Source organism: Coregonus clupeaformis, unplaced genomic scaffold (genome assembly GCF_020615455.1).
Source record: "Coregonus clupeaformis isolate EN_2021a unplaced genomic scaffold, ASM2061545v1 scaf1195, whole genome shotgun sequence".
Taxonomy (NCBI): domain Eukaryota; kingdom Metazoa; phylum Chordata; class Actinopteri; order Salmoniformes; family Salmonidae; genus Coregonus; species Coregonus clupeaformis.
Window position 1 is genome coordinate 205 of NW_025534649.1, and position 16484 is coordinate 16688.

At 44.5% G+C, this 16484-nt stretch overlaps 2 protein-coding genes across 3 annotated transcripts; both read right to left on the reverse strand.

Annotated features, from left to right (window-relative positions):
• Nucleotides 1–487: 487 nt before the first annotated feature.
• LOC121561303 (calpain-9) lies at nucleotides 488–11488 on the reverse strand. Its single transcript, XM_041873895.2, has 19 exons — nucleotides 11053–11488; nucleotides 9993–10062; nucleotides 9620–9738; nucleotides 9271–9404; nucleotides 8830–8998; nucleotides 8376–8545; nucleotides 8185–8262; nucleotides 7848–8008; nucleotides 5840–5997; nucleotides 5463–5671; nucleotides 5214–5250; nucleotides 5043–5123; nucleotides 4318–4375; nucleotides 3738–3802; nucleotides 1758–1826; nucleotides 1542–1620; nucleotides 1196–1312; nucleotides 975–1033; nucleotides 488–832 (listed from the first exon to the last, which is right to left on the reverse strand). The coding sequence occupies exons 1-19, from the start codon at nucleotides 11221–11223 to the stop codon at nucleotides 806–808; spliced, it is 2031 nt and encodes a 676-aa protein (XP_041729829.2). The 5' UTR covers nucleotides 11224–11488; the 3' UTR covers nucleotides 488–805.
• A 1398-nt stretch (nucleotides 11489–12886) lies between these two features.
• On the reverse strand, nucleotides 12887–16456 carry LOC123481003 (TAF5-like RNA polymerase II p300/CBP-associated factor-associated factor 65 kDa subunit 5L). Of its 2 annotated transcripts, none has more exons than XM_045217717.1 (5): nucleotides 16380–16456; nucleotides 15600–15741; nucleotides 15254–15358; nucleotides 14306–15093; nucleotides 12887–14126 (listed from the first exon to the last, which is right to left on the reverse strand). In XM_045217717.1, exons 1-5 carry the CDS (start codon nucleotides 16401–16403, stop codon nucleotides 13329–13331), a joined length of 1857 nt encoding a protein of 618 aa, XP_045073652.1. In that variant the 5' UTR covers nucleotides 16404–16456; the 3' UTR covers nucleotides 12887–13328. The 2 variants fall into 2 exon arrangements, with proteins under 2 accessions (XP_045073652.1, XP_045073653.1); XM_045217718.1 differs by having other exon boundaries at nucleotides 16284–16421.
• Nucleotides 16457–16484: the final 28 nt, after the last annotated feature.

Here is a 16484-nt window from a genome sequence, read left to right on the forward strand (position 1 = left end):
GGCCCAGCCAGAGGCCGGACTTTAACCCGATCTAACATCTCTGGAGAGACCAGAAAATAGCTGTGCAGTGACTCTCCCCATCCAACCTGACAGAGCTTGAGAGGATATGCAGAGAAGAATGGGAGAAACTCCCCAAATACAGGTGTGCCAAGCTTGTAGCGTCATATCCAAGAAGACTCAAGGCTGTAATCGCTGCCAAATGTGCTTCAACAAAGTACTGAGGGAAGGGTCTGAATACTTATGTAAATGTAATATTTCAGTTTTGTATTTAATACATTTGCAAACATTTAGAAAAAGCTGTTTTTGCTTTGTCATTATGGGGTATTATGTGTAGATTGAGGGGGAAAAAACAATTTAATCCATTTTAGAATAAGGCTGTAACGTAACATCTCTGAATGCACTGCATATTACACTTTCAAAACATATTTTAATTTTGTTTCATCCAAACTGAGAAATCAACTGATACAGGGTGTCAAAATGATGAAACTTTTAACTTTATCAGTGCATTATTTATTATTGGAGCAACTCTGTAAACAGAATTTAACACAAATTCCCCTGGTTGTCAAATACAAGGGGCATACGATCCAAACTGTCTGTTTCGTTTTAAAACAAAAGAGTGAATTCAAGAGAGACAAAGGCATACATTAAAACATAGCTATATAGCATATGTTTTACGCATGGATTATAACTAATGTATTCGCTAACCTCGTTCCCAGCGGGAACGACTCGAGATTAGTGTATTTGCAAGCAACACATATTGCATCCCAAGCCCTTTATTTTACTTTGTTCTTCTGCTGGATCCTCTTCAGACGTTCATGGAAAGAAGGAGGAACTGAAAAGACAAAAGTAATTTCACAATCAACAGCAAATCATGTCTTGGTGGGCACATTACACCGGATGGACTTTACAGTGGAAACATATACACATTATACAAAATGTAATGTTCATGTTATATTATACAATGTTTACTATACCTGCAGCATGTTCATATTGACCTCGCCTTTCTTGCTTTTGTCCAATGCTTGGAAAACCCCTGGGGCAGGACAAATGCATTTTTGGGGTCAACAACATTTTTGGGTATGTCCAACAACTAGAAAACATTTAACATCTCTGAGTGTTTACTTGTTTCACGATTTCTCCATGAAAATCCAAGTTATTTGAACAGCTACATCCCATAAAGTCCCTTTGTACTCACTGAACATATTTTCCAGGCGGACGATGCAGGTGAGGTAGTCATCAAAGTCGATGTCGTAGTTATCATCAGCGTACCTCAAGCCAAGCAGCTGGAGGAGTTTAGTGTTCAGATGCATGCCTTGGATGGTGGAGACAATGTTATTAGTTAGGCTCTGATTCACACTGAAGTTACACCTTTGTCTTTATGAGCCCCTGAAATGTCTTCTTGAGAAAGCCTGGGAGTACTCGCCGAGAAAGAGACCTTCAAGATCAAAGACAGGATTCAACACTAGCATTCTACCATTGAGATATTATGTTATATGCTGGCATTCTATGCTAACCTTATGTACCACGCGGTAGTCTCTCACCTGCTGCTTTGAGGGCTATGCGGAGTTCATAGGAGGACATCTTCCCTGACCGGTCTGTGTCATAAGAGATGAAGAGCATCTGCAACAAACACCATAGTCATCGTTATCACTTCCACTCTACACACATGTTCAATATTGAATTGCCACCATAGGCTATTGTATAACAATGTATATGTTATTGTAACTGACAGTAACACGTAGTCATGCTGTACTTACAATCCATTTCTTCATCTTTTCCCAGAAGACCTTGAACTCCTGAAACTCAAGCTGCCCTGAATTGTCAACCTGGATTGATCTGTCAAGGCAAATAACCTACATGACCAAAAGTATGTGGACACCTGCTCTTCAAACATCTCATTCCAAAATCATGGGCATTAATATGGAGTTGGTCCCCCCTCTGCTGTATTAACAGCCTCCACTCTTCTGGGAAGGCTTTCCACTAGATGTTGGAACATTGCTGCGGGGACTTGCTTCCATTCAGCTACATTCAGCATTAGTGAGGTCGGGCACTGATGTAGGGCGATTAGGCCTGGCTCGCAGTCGGCGTTCCAATTCATCTCAAAGGTGTTTGATGGGGTTGATGTCAGGGCTCTGTGCAGGCCAGTCAAGTTCTTTCACACTGATCTCAACAAACCATTTCTGTATGGACCTCGCTTTGTGCACAGGGCATTGTCATGCTGAAACAGCAAAGGGCCTTCCCCAAACTGTTGAAGCAAGGTTGGAAGCACAGAATCGTCTAGAATGTCATTGTAGGCTGTAGTGTTAAGATTTCCCTTCACTGGAACTAAAGGGCCTAGCCCGAACCATGAAAAACAGCCACAGACCATTATTCCTCCTCCACAAAAAACTTGACAGTTGGCACTATGCATTCGGGCAGGTAGCGTTCTCCTGGCACCCGCCAAACCCAGATTCGTCTGTTGGACTGCCAGATAGTGAAGTGTGATTCATCACGGCAACAGCACCTCCTTACCTTCAGGCTCTGATCAGTCCCTACACCCAAACAAGGGCATTGCGTTCTTCCACCTCTGGCCTGCTGGTCCCCCTACCTCTGCGGAAGCACAGTTCCCGCTCAGCCCAGTCAAAACTGTTCGCTGCTCTGGCACCCCAATGGTGGAACAAGCTCCCTCACGACGCCAGGACTGCGGAGTCACTGACCACCTTCCGGAGACACTTGAAACCCTACCTCTTTAAGGAATACCTGGGATAGTATAAAAGTAATCCTTCTACCTCTTTCCAAAAAAAAAAAAATTAAATAAAAATAAACACAGAAAAAATAAAAATAAAAAAAATAAAAAAACAACAGCAATATATATATATATATATATAAAACAAATGAAAATTAAAAACATAATAAAAATTTTGAAATAACAAAATTTGAGATAAATAAAACTATTACAAATTAAATAAAAATAAAAAACAAATGTTGTAAAGTGGTTATCCCACTGGCTATAAGGTGAATGCACCAATTTGTAAGTCGCTCTGAATAAGAGCGTCTGCTAAATGATGTAAATGTAAATGTAATCACTGCAGAAAACGCGTTTCCACTGCTCCAGAGTCCAATGACGGTGAGTTTTACACCACTCCAGCCGACGTTTGGCATTGCGATTGGTGATCTTAGGCTTGTGTGCGGCTGCTCAGCCATGGAAGCCCATTTAATTAAACTCCAGACAAACAGTTATTGTGCTGACGTTGCTTCCAGAGGCAGTTTGGAACTCAGTAGTGAGTGCTGCAACCGAGGACAGACAATCTTTACGCACTTCAGCACACGGGGTCCCGTTCTGTGAGCTTGTGTGGCCTACCACTTCGCGGCTGAGCCGTTGTTGCTCCTAGACGTTTCCACTTCACAATAACAGCACTTACAGTTCACCGAGGCAGCTCTAGCAGGGCAGAAATTTGACGAACTGACTTGTTGGAAAGGTGGCATCCTATGACAGTGCCACGTTGAAAGTCACTGAGCTCTTCAGTAAGGCCATTCTACTTCCAATGCTTGTGTATGGAGATTGCATGGCTGTCTGCTTGATTTTATACACTCGTCAGCAACAGGTGAGGCTGAAATAGCCAAATCCCCTAATTTGAAGGAGTGTCCACATACATTTGTATATATAGTGTATATTCTAAAAGCATAAAATCAATATTGATCACAGTAATGCATTTTCCAAAGCCTCATTATAGGCGTTTAGGAAAGGTGAAGGATACATCCATCAGGTTGATGATGCTGTGGCAGGTGTTGAGACTGAGACCGTTAAACTTGATTTCTCTCCCTGAAGGAAAAGAGAGGAACATCATAACAAAATAAGCATAACATTATAACATCTGTAATCCATGATAGTATAACCTCACAGACCCAGTGTGAACGTTTTTCTAATTTAAAGAGTCAAACAATGTGCGTGTGGATTTGTATTCAAATGACATTTGTTGAATTGCTCTTCACGCTAACATCTGAGTTGTAGCGAAACACAATGGATGTGACTTTTACGCTTTGAACACACCGACTGCGTCATTGGGCAAAATAGTATGCAGCATCATAGATATGTGTGCAACAAAAGTTCAACATTCACCTTCTGCTACCATTTCTGTCAACCCGTTTACGCACAGTTTTACACATACGTTCGATAAATCCAACGTACGCACCACACAGAACGCATTGCAACTGCCTCTGCAACGCAATGCTGCAAGGCAAATGCAGCGTTCCATTGGAAATGAATGTACTTCTGGTGTACCAAAACGCAAATGACGCAGTCGGTGTGTTCAAAGCGTAAAGAGGAGGGCTGCTTACTCCTGCTCAGTACTCCATTCAACATCTGCTGAAGCTCATTGGCAGAGATGGCCTGGTCCTAGTGAGAAGGCGAAATAGACAAAACATGACATTCTGGTTATGACCAATAGGGGGCGCACACGTTTCAACGTTTATTCACCACATGCACAGGAAACAACAGGTGTAAAACAGTACAGTGAAATTCTTACATTGAGAGCCCTTTCAGGTCAGTGACAGTGTGCAGGGTTTATACACAAAAAGTGACTGGTAGTAGGAATATATAAATACTTCTGGTAATATACAGTACTAATGGTAATATATACATGTAAACAGGAATCATAGTGACCAGTAGCATAAATAGATAGATACTAATGGAAATCAATAATCAATTAACCGCAGCGTAATGAATGGTAGAAATAGATCTAATCAATCATTACTTTAGCAGCGACGTAGGTGTGAGGGGGTGTGTGGGTGTAAGTGTGTGGCATCAGTAATGAGTGTGTGAGTGAGGCTGTATGCGAGTGTGTGTATGTGTGTGTGCACGTGAATAAGAGTGACAGTGAAGGTGTGTGTGTCAGAGTCTGTGTGGAGAGAGAGAGCAGTAGTTGTTAGCCATTTAACAGTCTTATGGCCAGAGGATACGACATTCCTTCGACATGCTTATGGTATCTGAATCAGTGACATTGGCAGTTTAACAGAAACACCTCTACTCTTCCTAATGTCTTATAATATTCAGACTTTCTTACCGAACCAGCAATATTTTCAAACAGCCTCCTCAGTCCCTTCTCCTCATCCGTCTCCTCCTCTGGTAGACTGGGCATTGGGGGCTGAGAGACACATCACAAACACATCATCAACACGAAGTAAAGAGCATCTCAGCATTGCAGTTTTGTGGTATTCAATGGCAGAGTACTTACATCTGGCAGATGAGCATCTACTGTGTTTCCCATCTCCCTGTTGATGACAACATCCTGTGATTAGCTTTCTATCACAGCAAATCTTACATGGAATGACAGTTTAGGCTACATGCAATATTAAAAGCCAAACAAATCTTATGTCGATTGCCTACAGCCATTGAGGGCTTTCATTCAACCTTTCTCTTAATCAACTATCTACTTGAAACTAATACTGATTCACAGACAATACTCCAAACGGAAATATCATACATGGTTCCAGCTGCCTTCTCAGAGAAGATGCGTATGAGGAAGTCGGCCTCGTCGTGGGGCTGGAAGGTGGTGGGCACCAGCAGGTAGTTCCCTGGGGGCAAGGTGAAGCGCTCAGAGATCTCCCTCACGTTGATGTAGGTCTTACTGCGAGCCTTGGACCCATTGTAACGGAAGAAGTCTTTACCTAGGTGGTCCTCATCTGCAGGGGCCTGAGTGAGAAGAGAGAGGGAGGGACATGTTTTTAGATACCCTTCAAATTTGAATGAGGAACTTTGTGATTAACCGCAATAACTATAGGTAGCATGTACTAGGAAATTGAAAACCAATGTATTCCTATTGTTTGTGCATATGGTCTCTTTGCCTGTAGTCTCTCTAACCTCGTAAAGAGCAAAGCCAATGGTTTGCAGGTCCAGTCCCTCTTTCCTCAGCGCGCGGCGGTTCTTCTGCATCAGAGCGATGACCACGCTGCACTTGTCATTATCATCGTCAGCATGCACCAGGGTCAGCTTGAACTGAGGGTTGGTCCAAAATGTATCTGGGGAAAACAGGTTTAAATGTTTATTTTATTGCTGGGCTGGAACAAAAGCCTATCTGGCACTCCAGAATCAGGGTTGGCCCCTTCTGGCACAGTGGATTCATCATAAAGATACAATTGGCATTCCTTTTTTATATGGGTCATCAAACTTTGTATGACCCAAACTGACTGTCACATTACAAAGCTCAGATAGACGTTCAGATAATAATGTATTGTGTAGAACATATACATTACCAGTCAAAAGTTTGGACACACCTACTCATTCAAGGGTTTTTCTTTATTTTTACTATTTTCTACATTGTAGAATAATAGTGAAGACATCAAAACTATGCAACAACACATATGGAATCATGTGTTAAACAAAAAAGTGTTAAACAAATCAAAATATATTTGAGATTTGAGATTCTTCAAATAGCCACCCTTTGCCTTGATGACAGCTTTGCACACTCTTGGCATTCTCTCAACTAGCTTCATGAGGTAGTCACCTTGAATGCATTTCAATTAACAGGTGTGCCTTCTTAAAAGTTAATTGGTGGAATTTCTTTCCTTCTTAATACGTTTGAGCCAATCAGTTGTGTTGTGACAAGGTAGGGGGGGTATACAGAAGATAGCCCTATTTGGTAAAAGACCAAGTCCATATTATGGCAAGAACAGCTCAAATAAGCAAAGAGAAATTACAGTCCATCATTACTTTAAGACATGAAGGTCAGTCAATACAGATAATTTCAAGAACTTTGAAAGTTTCTTCAAGTGTAGTCCCTAAAACCATCAACTGGCTCTCATGAGGACCGCCACAGGAACGGAAGACCCAGAGTTACCTCTGCTGCAGAGGATAAGTTCATTAGAGTTACCAGCCTCAGAAATTGCAGGCCAAATAAATGCTTCAGAGTTCAAGTCATAGACACATCTCAACATCAACTGTTCAGAGGAGACTGTGTGAATCAGGCCTTCATGGTCGAATTGCTGCTAAGAAACCACTACTAAAGGACACCAATAAGAAGAAGAGACCTGCTTGGGCCAAGAAACACGAGCAATGGACATTAGACTGGTGGAAATTTGTCCTTTGGTCTGAAGTCCAAATTTGAGATTTTTGGTTCCAACCGCCGTGTCTTTGTGAGACACGTGTGGGTGAACGGATGATCTCCGCATGTGTAGTTCCCACCGTAAAGCATGGAGGAGGAGGTGTTATGGTGTGGGGGTGCTTTGCTGGTGACACTGTCTGTGATTTATTTAGAATTCAAGGCACACTTAACCAGCATGGCTTCCACAGCATTCTGCAGCAATACGCCATCCCATCTGGTTTGGCCTTATCATTTGTTTTTCAACAGGACCAGGCTGTGTAAGGGCTATTTTACCAAGAAGGAGAGTGATGGAGTGCTGCATCAGATGACGTGGCCTCCACAATCCCCCAACCTCAACCCAATTGAGATGGTTTGGGATGAGTTGGACGGCAGAGTGAAGGAAAAGTAGCCAACAAGTGCTCAGCATATGTGGGAACTCCTTCAAGATTGTTGAAAAAGCATTCCATGTGAAGCTGGTTGAGAGAATGCCAAGAGTGTGCAAAGCTGTCAATATATATTTGAAGAATCTCAAATATAAATATAAAATATATTTTGATTTGTTTAACACTTCTTTGGTTACTACATGATTCCATATGTGGTATTTCATAGTTTTTATGTCTTCACTATTATTCTACAATGTAGAAAATAGTAAAAAAAATAAAGAAAAACCCTGGAATGAGTAGGTGTGTCCAAACTTTTGACTGGTACTGTATGTTAATCTCTCATGTAGAATAGGGAATCAAGTCAAGTCTATTTATTACATTTCTGTCTGCAACCTTGTCCTCTCACCTATGAAGTTCCTGCAGCCGCCTGCGGTGGAGCCACGGATCCAATTGCCCTCGAACATGTTCACCTCCCACTTCCGTTTGCTGTCGTCCGTCAGAGAGTCCGGCGTCAGGTTGCAGATCTCTATCTTGTCGTAGTTGGCCTTGAAGTCCTCAAACTCCATCCTGAAACAAGCAACCATTTTGATTCAGAAAAGTCTTCACTGTATACAGGAGTGGTCCCCAGACCTTGTCTGGTAACTGTTCAGGGCCACTGGAAAGCACATTGCTGTTGAACATGCCAACAACATGCGGGAAACTTTGCCATATGTAAAACTATTAAAATCACTGTTGTTACTAACCAGAATTCACCATCATCCATGGAGTTCTGAAGAATGCGTTTTTTCTCAGAACTGTCGATTACATTCCACTCCCTAGACCTGTGAGAGAGAAAACAGATAACAGAACAACCACTCTCTCATAGTGCATAGTGTATGCTGGTTTTTATTCCTACTCATCTCAGCAACACCTGATGGAAATGAACTGGACTCACTCGTCACTCCAGGCACCGTTCCATTCCACCTGTCCCCAAGGGTTCCTGATCCGGATCAGCTTGATCTTTTTTCCTCCGTAGTTGACTTCCTCAAGGCCTGTGATGGAGTAGGCATGTCCCTTCACCAGTCCTGAAGCTGTCTGGGCCTCTGACTCAGCAGAGCTGGTGATCTGGAGAGAGAAAAAAAACTATCTTTATCAGTCACCAAAGACCAGGACTATGTTTCTCAGACCTGGACCCGTATTGACAAAGTGTCTCATAGTAGTAGGAGTGCGGATCTAGGATCAGGTCCATCCTGTCTATATTATCTTATTCATTGTGATCTAAAAGACAAAAACTGATCCTATATCTGACCAGCACTCCTATCCTGAGACGCTTTGGAAATACAGGACCTGGTGTCTAAGGACCCCATGTATAATGGTCTTCCATTGAAACTGGTTTAGGAGGCCCTTACGTCGATAGAGCAGCCCATCATTGAGCCTCTGTCGTGGGCCTTCTTTATGATGTTGAAGAGGTCGGTTGGAGCGCTTTTGGTTTCGTATGTCTCCCCCACGCCGCCAGTGAAGTCCTCCATGGCCTCCAGGGTAGAGCCTCCCTTCAGGGACTCATAGCTCCCGTTCAACCTGACAGGACAAGGAATGGGATGGAATGGGTTAACTAGGGATATAATGGGTGTCAAATAGCAGGCATTTGAAAATTAACCCAAGCTTTGCAGAGTGGTCTGCATGCATTTGGTGAAAAATTGGTTACAATCATCCAATACTCATGTTTTACATGAACTACACACTATCAAGCAAACGTGACGATAACAAACGTCAACAGTTGTACAAAACACTTATTTTAGTTTGCATAAATGTTATACCTGTACTTTTCAAAGTTTACAAGTTACACATACTTGGCATAGGCCTTCTCCAGCAATGCGCTCCAAAACTCGTTGTTGGATGCAGAGTGGAGCAGCACCAGGCGGTTCCTCACAGCAGGCAGTCGGTCATCCACCACCACGTCCAGCCATCTGTTGTGCTGCCAGAACTGGAGGAGAGAGACATGTCAGACTATACTTACGGATTACTTCCTAACTAAATAATTGTGTAATCACTGATGTCAATAGAGTAAATACTATGTAACAATGAAAATTTAAGACTCAAACATTCTGTAAATAATGTAATATTGTCATACAGATTAAACGCTATATTATGTCAATAAATGTGATGCGCAGTTGATAGCTGTGTAGTGAGTGAGTCTACCTGGAAGTGGAAGATGCCAGCATAGCGGTGGTCAAAGCCCTGGTCATTGGGCACCACTCTGGCCAGGGTCTCCTTATGGAGGGTCAGAGAAGCAATGGCTGCCAGGAGCCAGCAGTCCCCTGGGTGACAGAGAGAGAGAGGTGATGAGTCAGGACCTACACACTGAAAGCCATAGATATAACCCCCAATCTTAGCAGTCTTATGTAATGCTATAGAATCAAAGTCTTAAACTCAAGGCCAGCGGGCCACATCAGGCCCGCAAGCTGCTTTCTTGTGGTCCCCAGACAAATATCTCACTGTCATTTCTAGTGTTTGGATATCGATGTATGATATATACGATTCGTATCATTTAAGAAGTACTATGTGAACTAACCTAGCGCTCCTTGGCATATGTCTGTCCTGTCAGCCCCACCGACTATGAATTCGGGATTCTCACAGAGCTCCTGTAAAAGAATAGGAGCAGGTGTATGAGGCTTAGTGACAGTGGAGAAACAGCTTTTAATGGAGAGGGGGTTAGGAGGGACTCTGCCGCCTCGGGTAGGTGTGTTCACATTCCTGGTGTCTTAATCAGTCAAAGTCCCCAGTCACTGGAACGCAGAAACACAGAGAGGCGGTACAGGTATTCATTCACAAGGATCACCCAAGAGAGAAATGCTTAAGGATCAGTTACAGGGTTTTCTTGGAGGTTTGAGGTATGCTAGTTTGAATAGTTGATCACAGATCTTAATAGTTACACATTGCAGTATCAATCTTGGCAAGGCACTCAATCTCAACGGCAAAGTGTGTGGTCAGCGTTATGTATTGAAATGCACAGTGTGAATGTTGCTGTGGATATACAATGAGTGAAAACTGGTTAGCGTAAGCTCTTAAGATTAGCTAACCTCTCTGAGCACATAACCTGTCAACCACCACTCCCAGCAAAGTCAACACAGAGAGAAAACATTCAATGCATGCTTCAAGGCTACATTCCAGAAGACTGTGCCCTTCATGTGAGACGGGCATGTACAGTATCTCCGGCTTAATTTATGTGCAGGACACTTTAAAGTTTCAAGATATGAACACTGCAGAAAGGGCATTAAATATTAGCCAGATAAAAGTATTCCTTTCTTGCAGAACTGGTTTTAAAGTGATGGTTGGATAAAAGCTCGTCATCAACAGATAGAACTGGCCAGGTCTTGAGGTTTGATGTAATCCGAATAAGGTAAATATAAGGACTATAGTCTTCTATACTTTAACACTGCATATTGTCTTGCCTTCAGAACAAATGAGCTCAATCTACCTACCTACTCAACAGAGACCCCATCCAGGCCATTCATTCTCAACGATCAACTACAAATGTTCTAATTACACTGTAATTACCACTGTAATTACTGTATTCTTTCAGTCACATTAGCTCACTCGGAGTAGACCATTTGTACTGTAGCTTTACATACCCCAGGTCTCTTCCATTCAAAGGTGATGGGCACGCTCTGGCTGTAGTAGAGGGATGAGTCGCAGGCAGGGAAGTCTGGGTCCTCAAACAGTTTCTTCTTCTGTAGACACTCCTGCCTCAGCTGCTCAAACGTCTTCCCATCCGCTTGGGTGCTGATCGACTTGGTGGACATCTTGAGGGCTCAGACTAAGGGGAAAACTAGGGAGAGATGGAGGACTGTGTCTGTGTGGGAGAGGTGTCCCTTGTTTGTGAGCAGTGACAGAGACGGGGAGAGAGGGGCGTTAGTGTTTTTGCCCGTCCTGTGTCTTTGACGTGTATGTGGTTTAGACGGAGTGACAAGCTTGTCAAGCAGGTGGGTAGATAGGTACACGCCCTCCAGACATAAACTGGTTTGTCCTCTACCACGGCAACACACCTGACCTCGCCCACTTTCCCTGCCCAACTGGTTGTTACCGCTCCCTCTCTGATATGGGAGTTCACTATAGAATGTGTTCTGGAATGTCAGGTTTTAGGTAGTGACAGATTTGTCATCACTGCTAACATGTTATGCATATTTGAAGTGGAACAGCACAAGATCAAGTTTTAGATCATAACGATCATGAACAATTTGTGGAGAAATGGTTGATCCCATGATGTTATTAAAAGGCAATTTAAAAAGAAACAATCGTTTATAAATAAAAGGCTGATATGAACATAAAATGTATGTCAACTGACAAGAGTATCCATTTGTTTTATCTTTACCATTATAGATATGAAGCAATACAAACAGTCCAAAGTCCAAATCTTTCTCTTAACTTTATCAATTCATTTTCACCCACAAAGAAAAAACAGGTACAGCCAGTCAGATATTACAAAAATATATTTATACTTCTCAGCATATTACAAATAATGCCACTAACAGAATGGTAAGAAACAAAGTACACCTGTCATTCTTTTCCTGTGATTACTCTCATATTGGTCGCAGTTCAGCATTTCATAACATAACATTCTCAGTTAGCGGTGATGACGTTTAACAACTGTATGGAGGACACATTCTGGGGAGATGCTGATTTTAAACAACTAAAATAATTGAATAGCCAGAGACCCATTTTTAAGTGCTTTCTTAGATCAATGTGAATATTGTGCGTGCCCGAATAAAACAGGTGTTGACCATCAAGGCACTAGACCATAAATGCAATCCTCATCTGGAATCATGCCAAGCTAACATTCTACATGGAAATTCTACTTTGATGGGAATTTATTGGAAACATTTGGGAAGCCTGAAAAGTTGAGGTCTCACTAGTGTCGTAGTAAATATTAAAATGTTATAGCTTGGTCTGACTAAAATCTTGTGCATGACCCATTTTAATGTTAGGAGCTTGTTTTCAATCAATGCTGTTCCTATGCAAGAACAATGGACAGAGCCAATATCTTCTCAAGGACAACACCCACGCCACAGGCCACAATCTGGTTGCTCCCCACGAGACTTTCCTTTGAGAACATACACACATTCACACACACATCTCCATGCATACGCACACTCATCCTCATGCCTCACGAGTTACGCACACACACAAACTGCACTTCTTTCTACTGGTCGGGTGCCTAGGGCAGAGGACTCTGCCGTGCACAAAATGTGGCTTCTACTCTGGACAGAGCAGACCCGCCTCCTACGCCTCCGGAACCAATCAAGGGACTAGAAGAAGGACCCCTTCCTTTGTGTTGCATTGTATAAAGTAATGCTGAAAACTCTGTTTTTGATCCCTTTTCAACTGTCTCCATAAGAGGCAACTGAAATGGGTCCATGCATGTAGCTTGAGCAGATACCAGCTATCTCTGTGTTTAATAAACTGCCTTTTGCTTAAACATATTCCTCTCCGTCTAGCGTCGTTGGTTCTGTACTTCCTCTCCTGTATGGTTTCACCAACACTAGTAGAACCCATCAGGTAGTTCTCAGTGATAATGCCATAAATCAAATGTCCTTTCCTATGAATCTACCCTCTTACATGTAACTTCTCATTTTGGAATTGTGGATATAAGCATCAAAATAAAACCAAGTCATTTGTTGCAGTATGTTCAGATTAGCATCTCTTATTCTACTCAGAGCGCTTGTCAAAAACAACTTATTGAGTGGGCAATTTTAGCAAGTGACCTTTTGACCTGAAATTAAACCTCTCTGTGATTGGCTTAGGGAAGAAAACATGTATGTTTCCATGGTGACCATGTCTGAGATGAGACCCTCCAGACACAACAGTCTTTTAAACTAAACAAACAGACAGGCCAGACAAAACAAAATGGCTACTGTCCATGTTTCTCCTGCGCTGTTCCCGTCACCAGGAGCAAGTTACAGGCCATGAACTGGACGTTGAGAACTTTGCTGGTGTTGCCCGTGTAGAGCCCCACCAGCTCGCTGGATGAGCCATCCGCGTGGGTCGCCCCATGGGAGTTTCGGATGTCCCACACCCTGACTGAATTGTCCATGGAGGAGGAGGCCACCAGGCTGCTGTCGGGGCTGAACGACAGGCTGGTGACACTGTCCGTGTGGCCCCTCAGGTCCTTGACCAGAGCACCTGAGGCCAGGTCCCACAGCTTCACCCGCTGGTCCTCGCCCGCAGACGCCAGGTACTTCCCATTGGGCGCGAAGGCTACGGATAACACGGGGCCGCGGTGGCCTGTGAACAGGCGCACTGACGCCCCCTGCTGGGTACTCCAGAGGCGGACGGTTTTATCCGTGGAGCCTGTGGCCAGGTAGTTTGAGTTGGGGTGGAACTTGACGCAGTCCACATCCGCTAGGTGGCCGGCGTAGAGCCTCAGGGGGTAGGTCCTGGAGAAAGTCCAGAGGCGGGCGGTGCGGTCGTGCGAGCCACTGGCGAAGTAGAGGCTGCAGGGGCTGACGTCCACGTCCCAGACGGGGTAGGCATGGCCCTGGTAGAGGGCCGTGTTGGTGAAGCTGCCCAGGTCCCAGTAGCGAATGGACGTGTCCTCCGAGCAGGACAGCAGGCCCGAGCTGTCTGTCAGGAAGGCCGTGCGGAACACTGGGCCGCTGTGGCCGCGCAGCGTCTTGATCTCGCTGCCCGAGCCGTCCTCTTCATCTGCCTGAATAAAGGGGGAAAAAAGCCCATTGACATTTTACATTTCCAAAGCAAACGCCATTGTACTGCCTAGATATGTAAAAGTTTCCCATACTTGTCGGCAGAGATACCAACAACCGCCATGCCATTTATCTACCAACTGACTATTTCTGTAAAAATCCTAACCAAAGAAAATCCTCTCACCTCCTCTTCCAGCACGTCGCAGGCCAGGCGGATGTGCGACACGTCGGCCCGGTGTGGCCTGGCCTTCAGTTTCCTGGCCCTAAGGCTCCACAGCTTGACAGCCGAGCTGTCGAACCCGGCGGCCAGCAGCTTGCTGTCGGCCGACACCTCCGCTGCGTTCAGCAGCTGCTCCGTGTGCTGGAAGGCGTAGAAGCACACGGTGGTGAGTGACGGCGGCCCCTCGCGCACCTTCTTAATGCAGTCCTGCAGCGCCTCCAGGGCCGCCTCGCTCTGCGGGATCCCCGTGGGGACCTCCACCACCGCCGCCTCCCCTCCCTCAGGGCCATCCACGCCTGACCACGAGGAGGTAGAGTTGGGGGCCGTGGCTGCGGCCCCGGCCCCGGCAGGTCCAGCACCCGTCGTCCCATAGAGCTGGTAGTCGGTGCGTGGCGAGGAGGTGACCTCTACTTGGACGTGGGTGCTGAGGGCCCTGCAGAGGGTACTGTTGTCTTCGCTCTGCAGGTATCGTAACAAGTAACTGTAGGCCGGCTCCGTCAGGTGCACCACGTACTTGTGGTCGAGGAAGGCCAGGAGCTTGGGGTTGGTGGTGACATCCTGCTGGCTGAGGACGTTGCGAAGCTGCTCCACGGTGGAGCGCTGCTCGGCGTCCCCTAGGAAGAGGCTGTGGAAGCGGCTGTAGAAGCCGTCCACTGCCCCCTTCAGGCTGCAGCGCACCATGTCCAGGTGGAGGTAAACGAAGAGCGGGTACAGGACGCAGCTCACTTCCTGGCCCCATGGCAACGCCGCTTCTGGACCAGAGAAAATAAATAAAAGAGTAAGGCCACGATCCTATGCCCACAATAACTAGCATAGCATTTACAATACATTGCTTCATACTAAGTGGTAAGCTAGTATGGACACTGGAACAGCAGCGTACATATCATCAGTCTCTATATAATTTTGAAGTACCTGAGAGAAAATTGCATAGTCTGGAAAATTGTGTCTCGTACTGTTGTGGGTCAGCTTGACAAGGGGCAGCAGAGACAATGTTTGCACACCCCGACTCTGTCTGCACTGCTCAAAGAAAGAGACAATTAATAGGATTAGGTATATGTCCATGAGTAAACACCTGTTACTACTCATCCTAAACTGCGAGATGATGCTTGAGCTTCTCAATAAGTGAGATTTGCTGAATCATGTCTGCAAAAAAAATGGTTGGCATCATTCACCCATTACATCTGTGATACTAGTTTAACTTGATTTGGTCATAGATCTTTGCAGAAGATACCAGCCAGCTCCCACTTCAAAGCCTCACCTGTGAGGTTGGCAGCCATCTCCTCTGCGGACTGGGACAGTTTAGCCCCCTTCAGGGAACTTTCAGTGTCCACATACTGCCTTCGCTTCAGGTACTGAGATACAGTGTACTGGATCTGCTCCGTGCGTACCCGCTTCATAACCTGGGAAAAACAAAACAGTATAACAGCAGAATTTGGACATGGGCAAAAGCAAAGGCTTTAGCTGTGCATTAAGACGTTGTTTAGCTGCTGTAACTTACTGCATTGCATTTCCATAAATGAGTTAACTCATTACAAACACTGCTAAAAACTAGATAGCTATATTAATAGCTTGCTGGAATTACATAGACCCATGAGTAACTCACTTCAGTGCTGTCGGAGAAGAGAAAGATTAGCTATATGGCTAGCTCACACTTGCCAACACAACAACCATTCAATAAAACTGCTAGCCAGTGTTAGCAAGGTCACCATGCAAACTTCGGAGAATCATGAATGACATGTCCGTACAAGTGAGCAACAAATGCACTGGTAAAATGATGCACCAAACAGCTTAGACAAACAGTATTGCAGTCCTGTCATTAGCAAGCTAGCCAGCAGCTAACGTTAGCTAAGCTAGCTAGTCGATAGAAGGGCCACACGACCCTTTCTGAACTTTAAGCGAGTTTAGCGAAAAACATCTCATCAACAACAACTTGGCCACTCACTGCATATCGTGCTGATATTCTTCGTTGTCAGTTACAGCTATTAAGGAGATAATATTTATGCAATGTGGTTGGTTTTTATCACAAATATCCCGCTACCTTTCGTTGCAACTCCATCATCATGTATGTCCACCCCTCCCATCAAACAGCAGCTTGCTCTCATCTTGGAGTCATCGATCGATCGACTCATCTTACCTGAATGTG

Excerpts from the sequence above, each read along its gene's own strand:
- LOC121561303 (XM_041873895.2), bottom strand. The coding sequence starts at position 11,223 with ATGTCCACCAAGTCGATCAGCACCCAAGCGGATGGGAAGACGTTTGAG. Across the intron at positions 8,546-8,829 it reads TGATGGGCTGCTCTATCGAC|ATCACCAGCTCTGCTGAGTC; the intron begins GTAAGGGCCTCC and ends TTCTCTCTCCAG. Across the intron at positions 1,827-3,737 it reads GCATCATCAACCTGATGGAT|GTTGACAATTCAGGGCAGCT; the intron begins GTATCCTTCACC and ends AGATCAATCCAG.
- LOC123481003 (XM_045217717.1), bottom strand. The coding sequence starts at position 16,403 with ATGATGATGGAGTTGCAACGAAAG. Across the intron at positions 15,742-16,379 it reads TGATGGAGTTGCAACGAAAG|GTTATGAAGCGGGTACGCAC; the intron begins GTAGCGGGATAT and ends TGTTTTTCCCAG. Across the intron at positions 14,127-14,305 it reads GCGACGTGCTGGAAGAGGAG|GCAGATGAAGAGGACGGCTC; the intron begins GTGAGAGGATTT and ends CCCTTTATTCAG.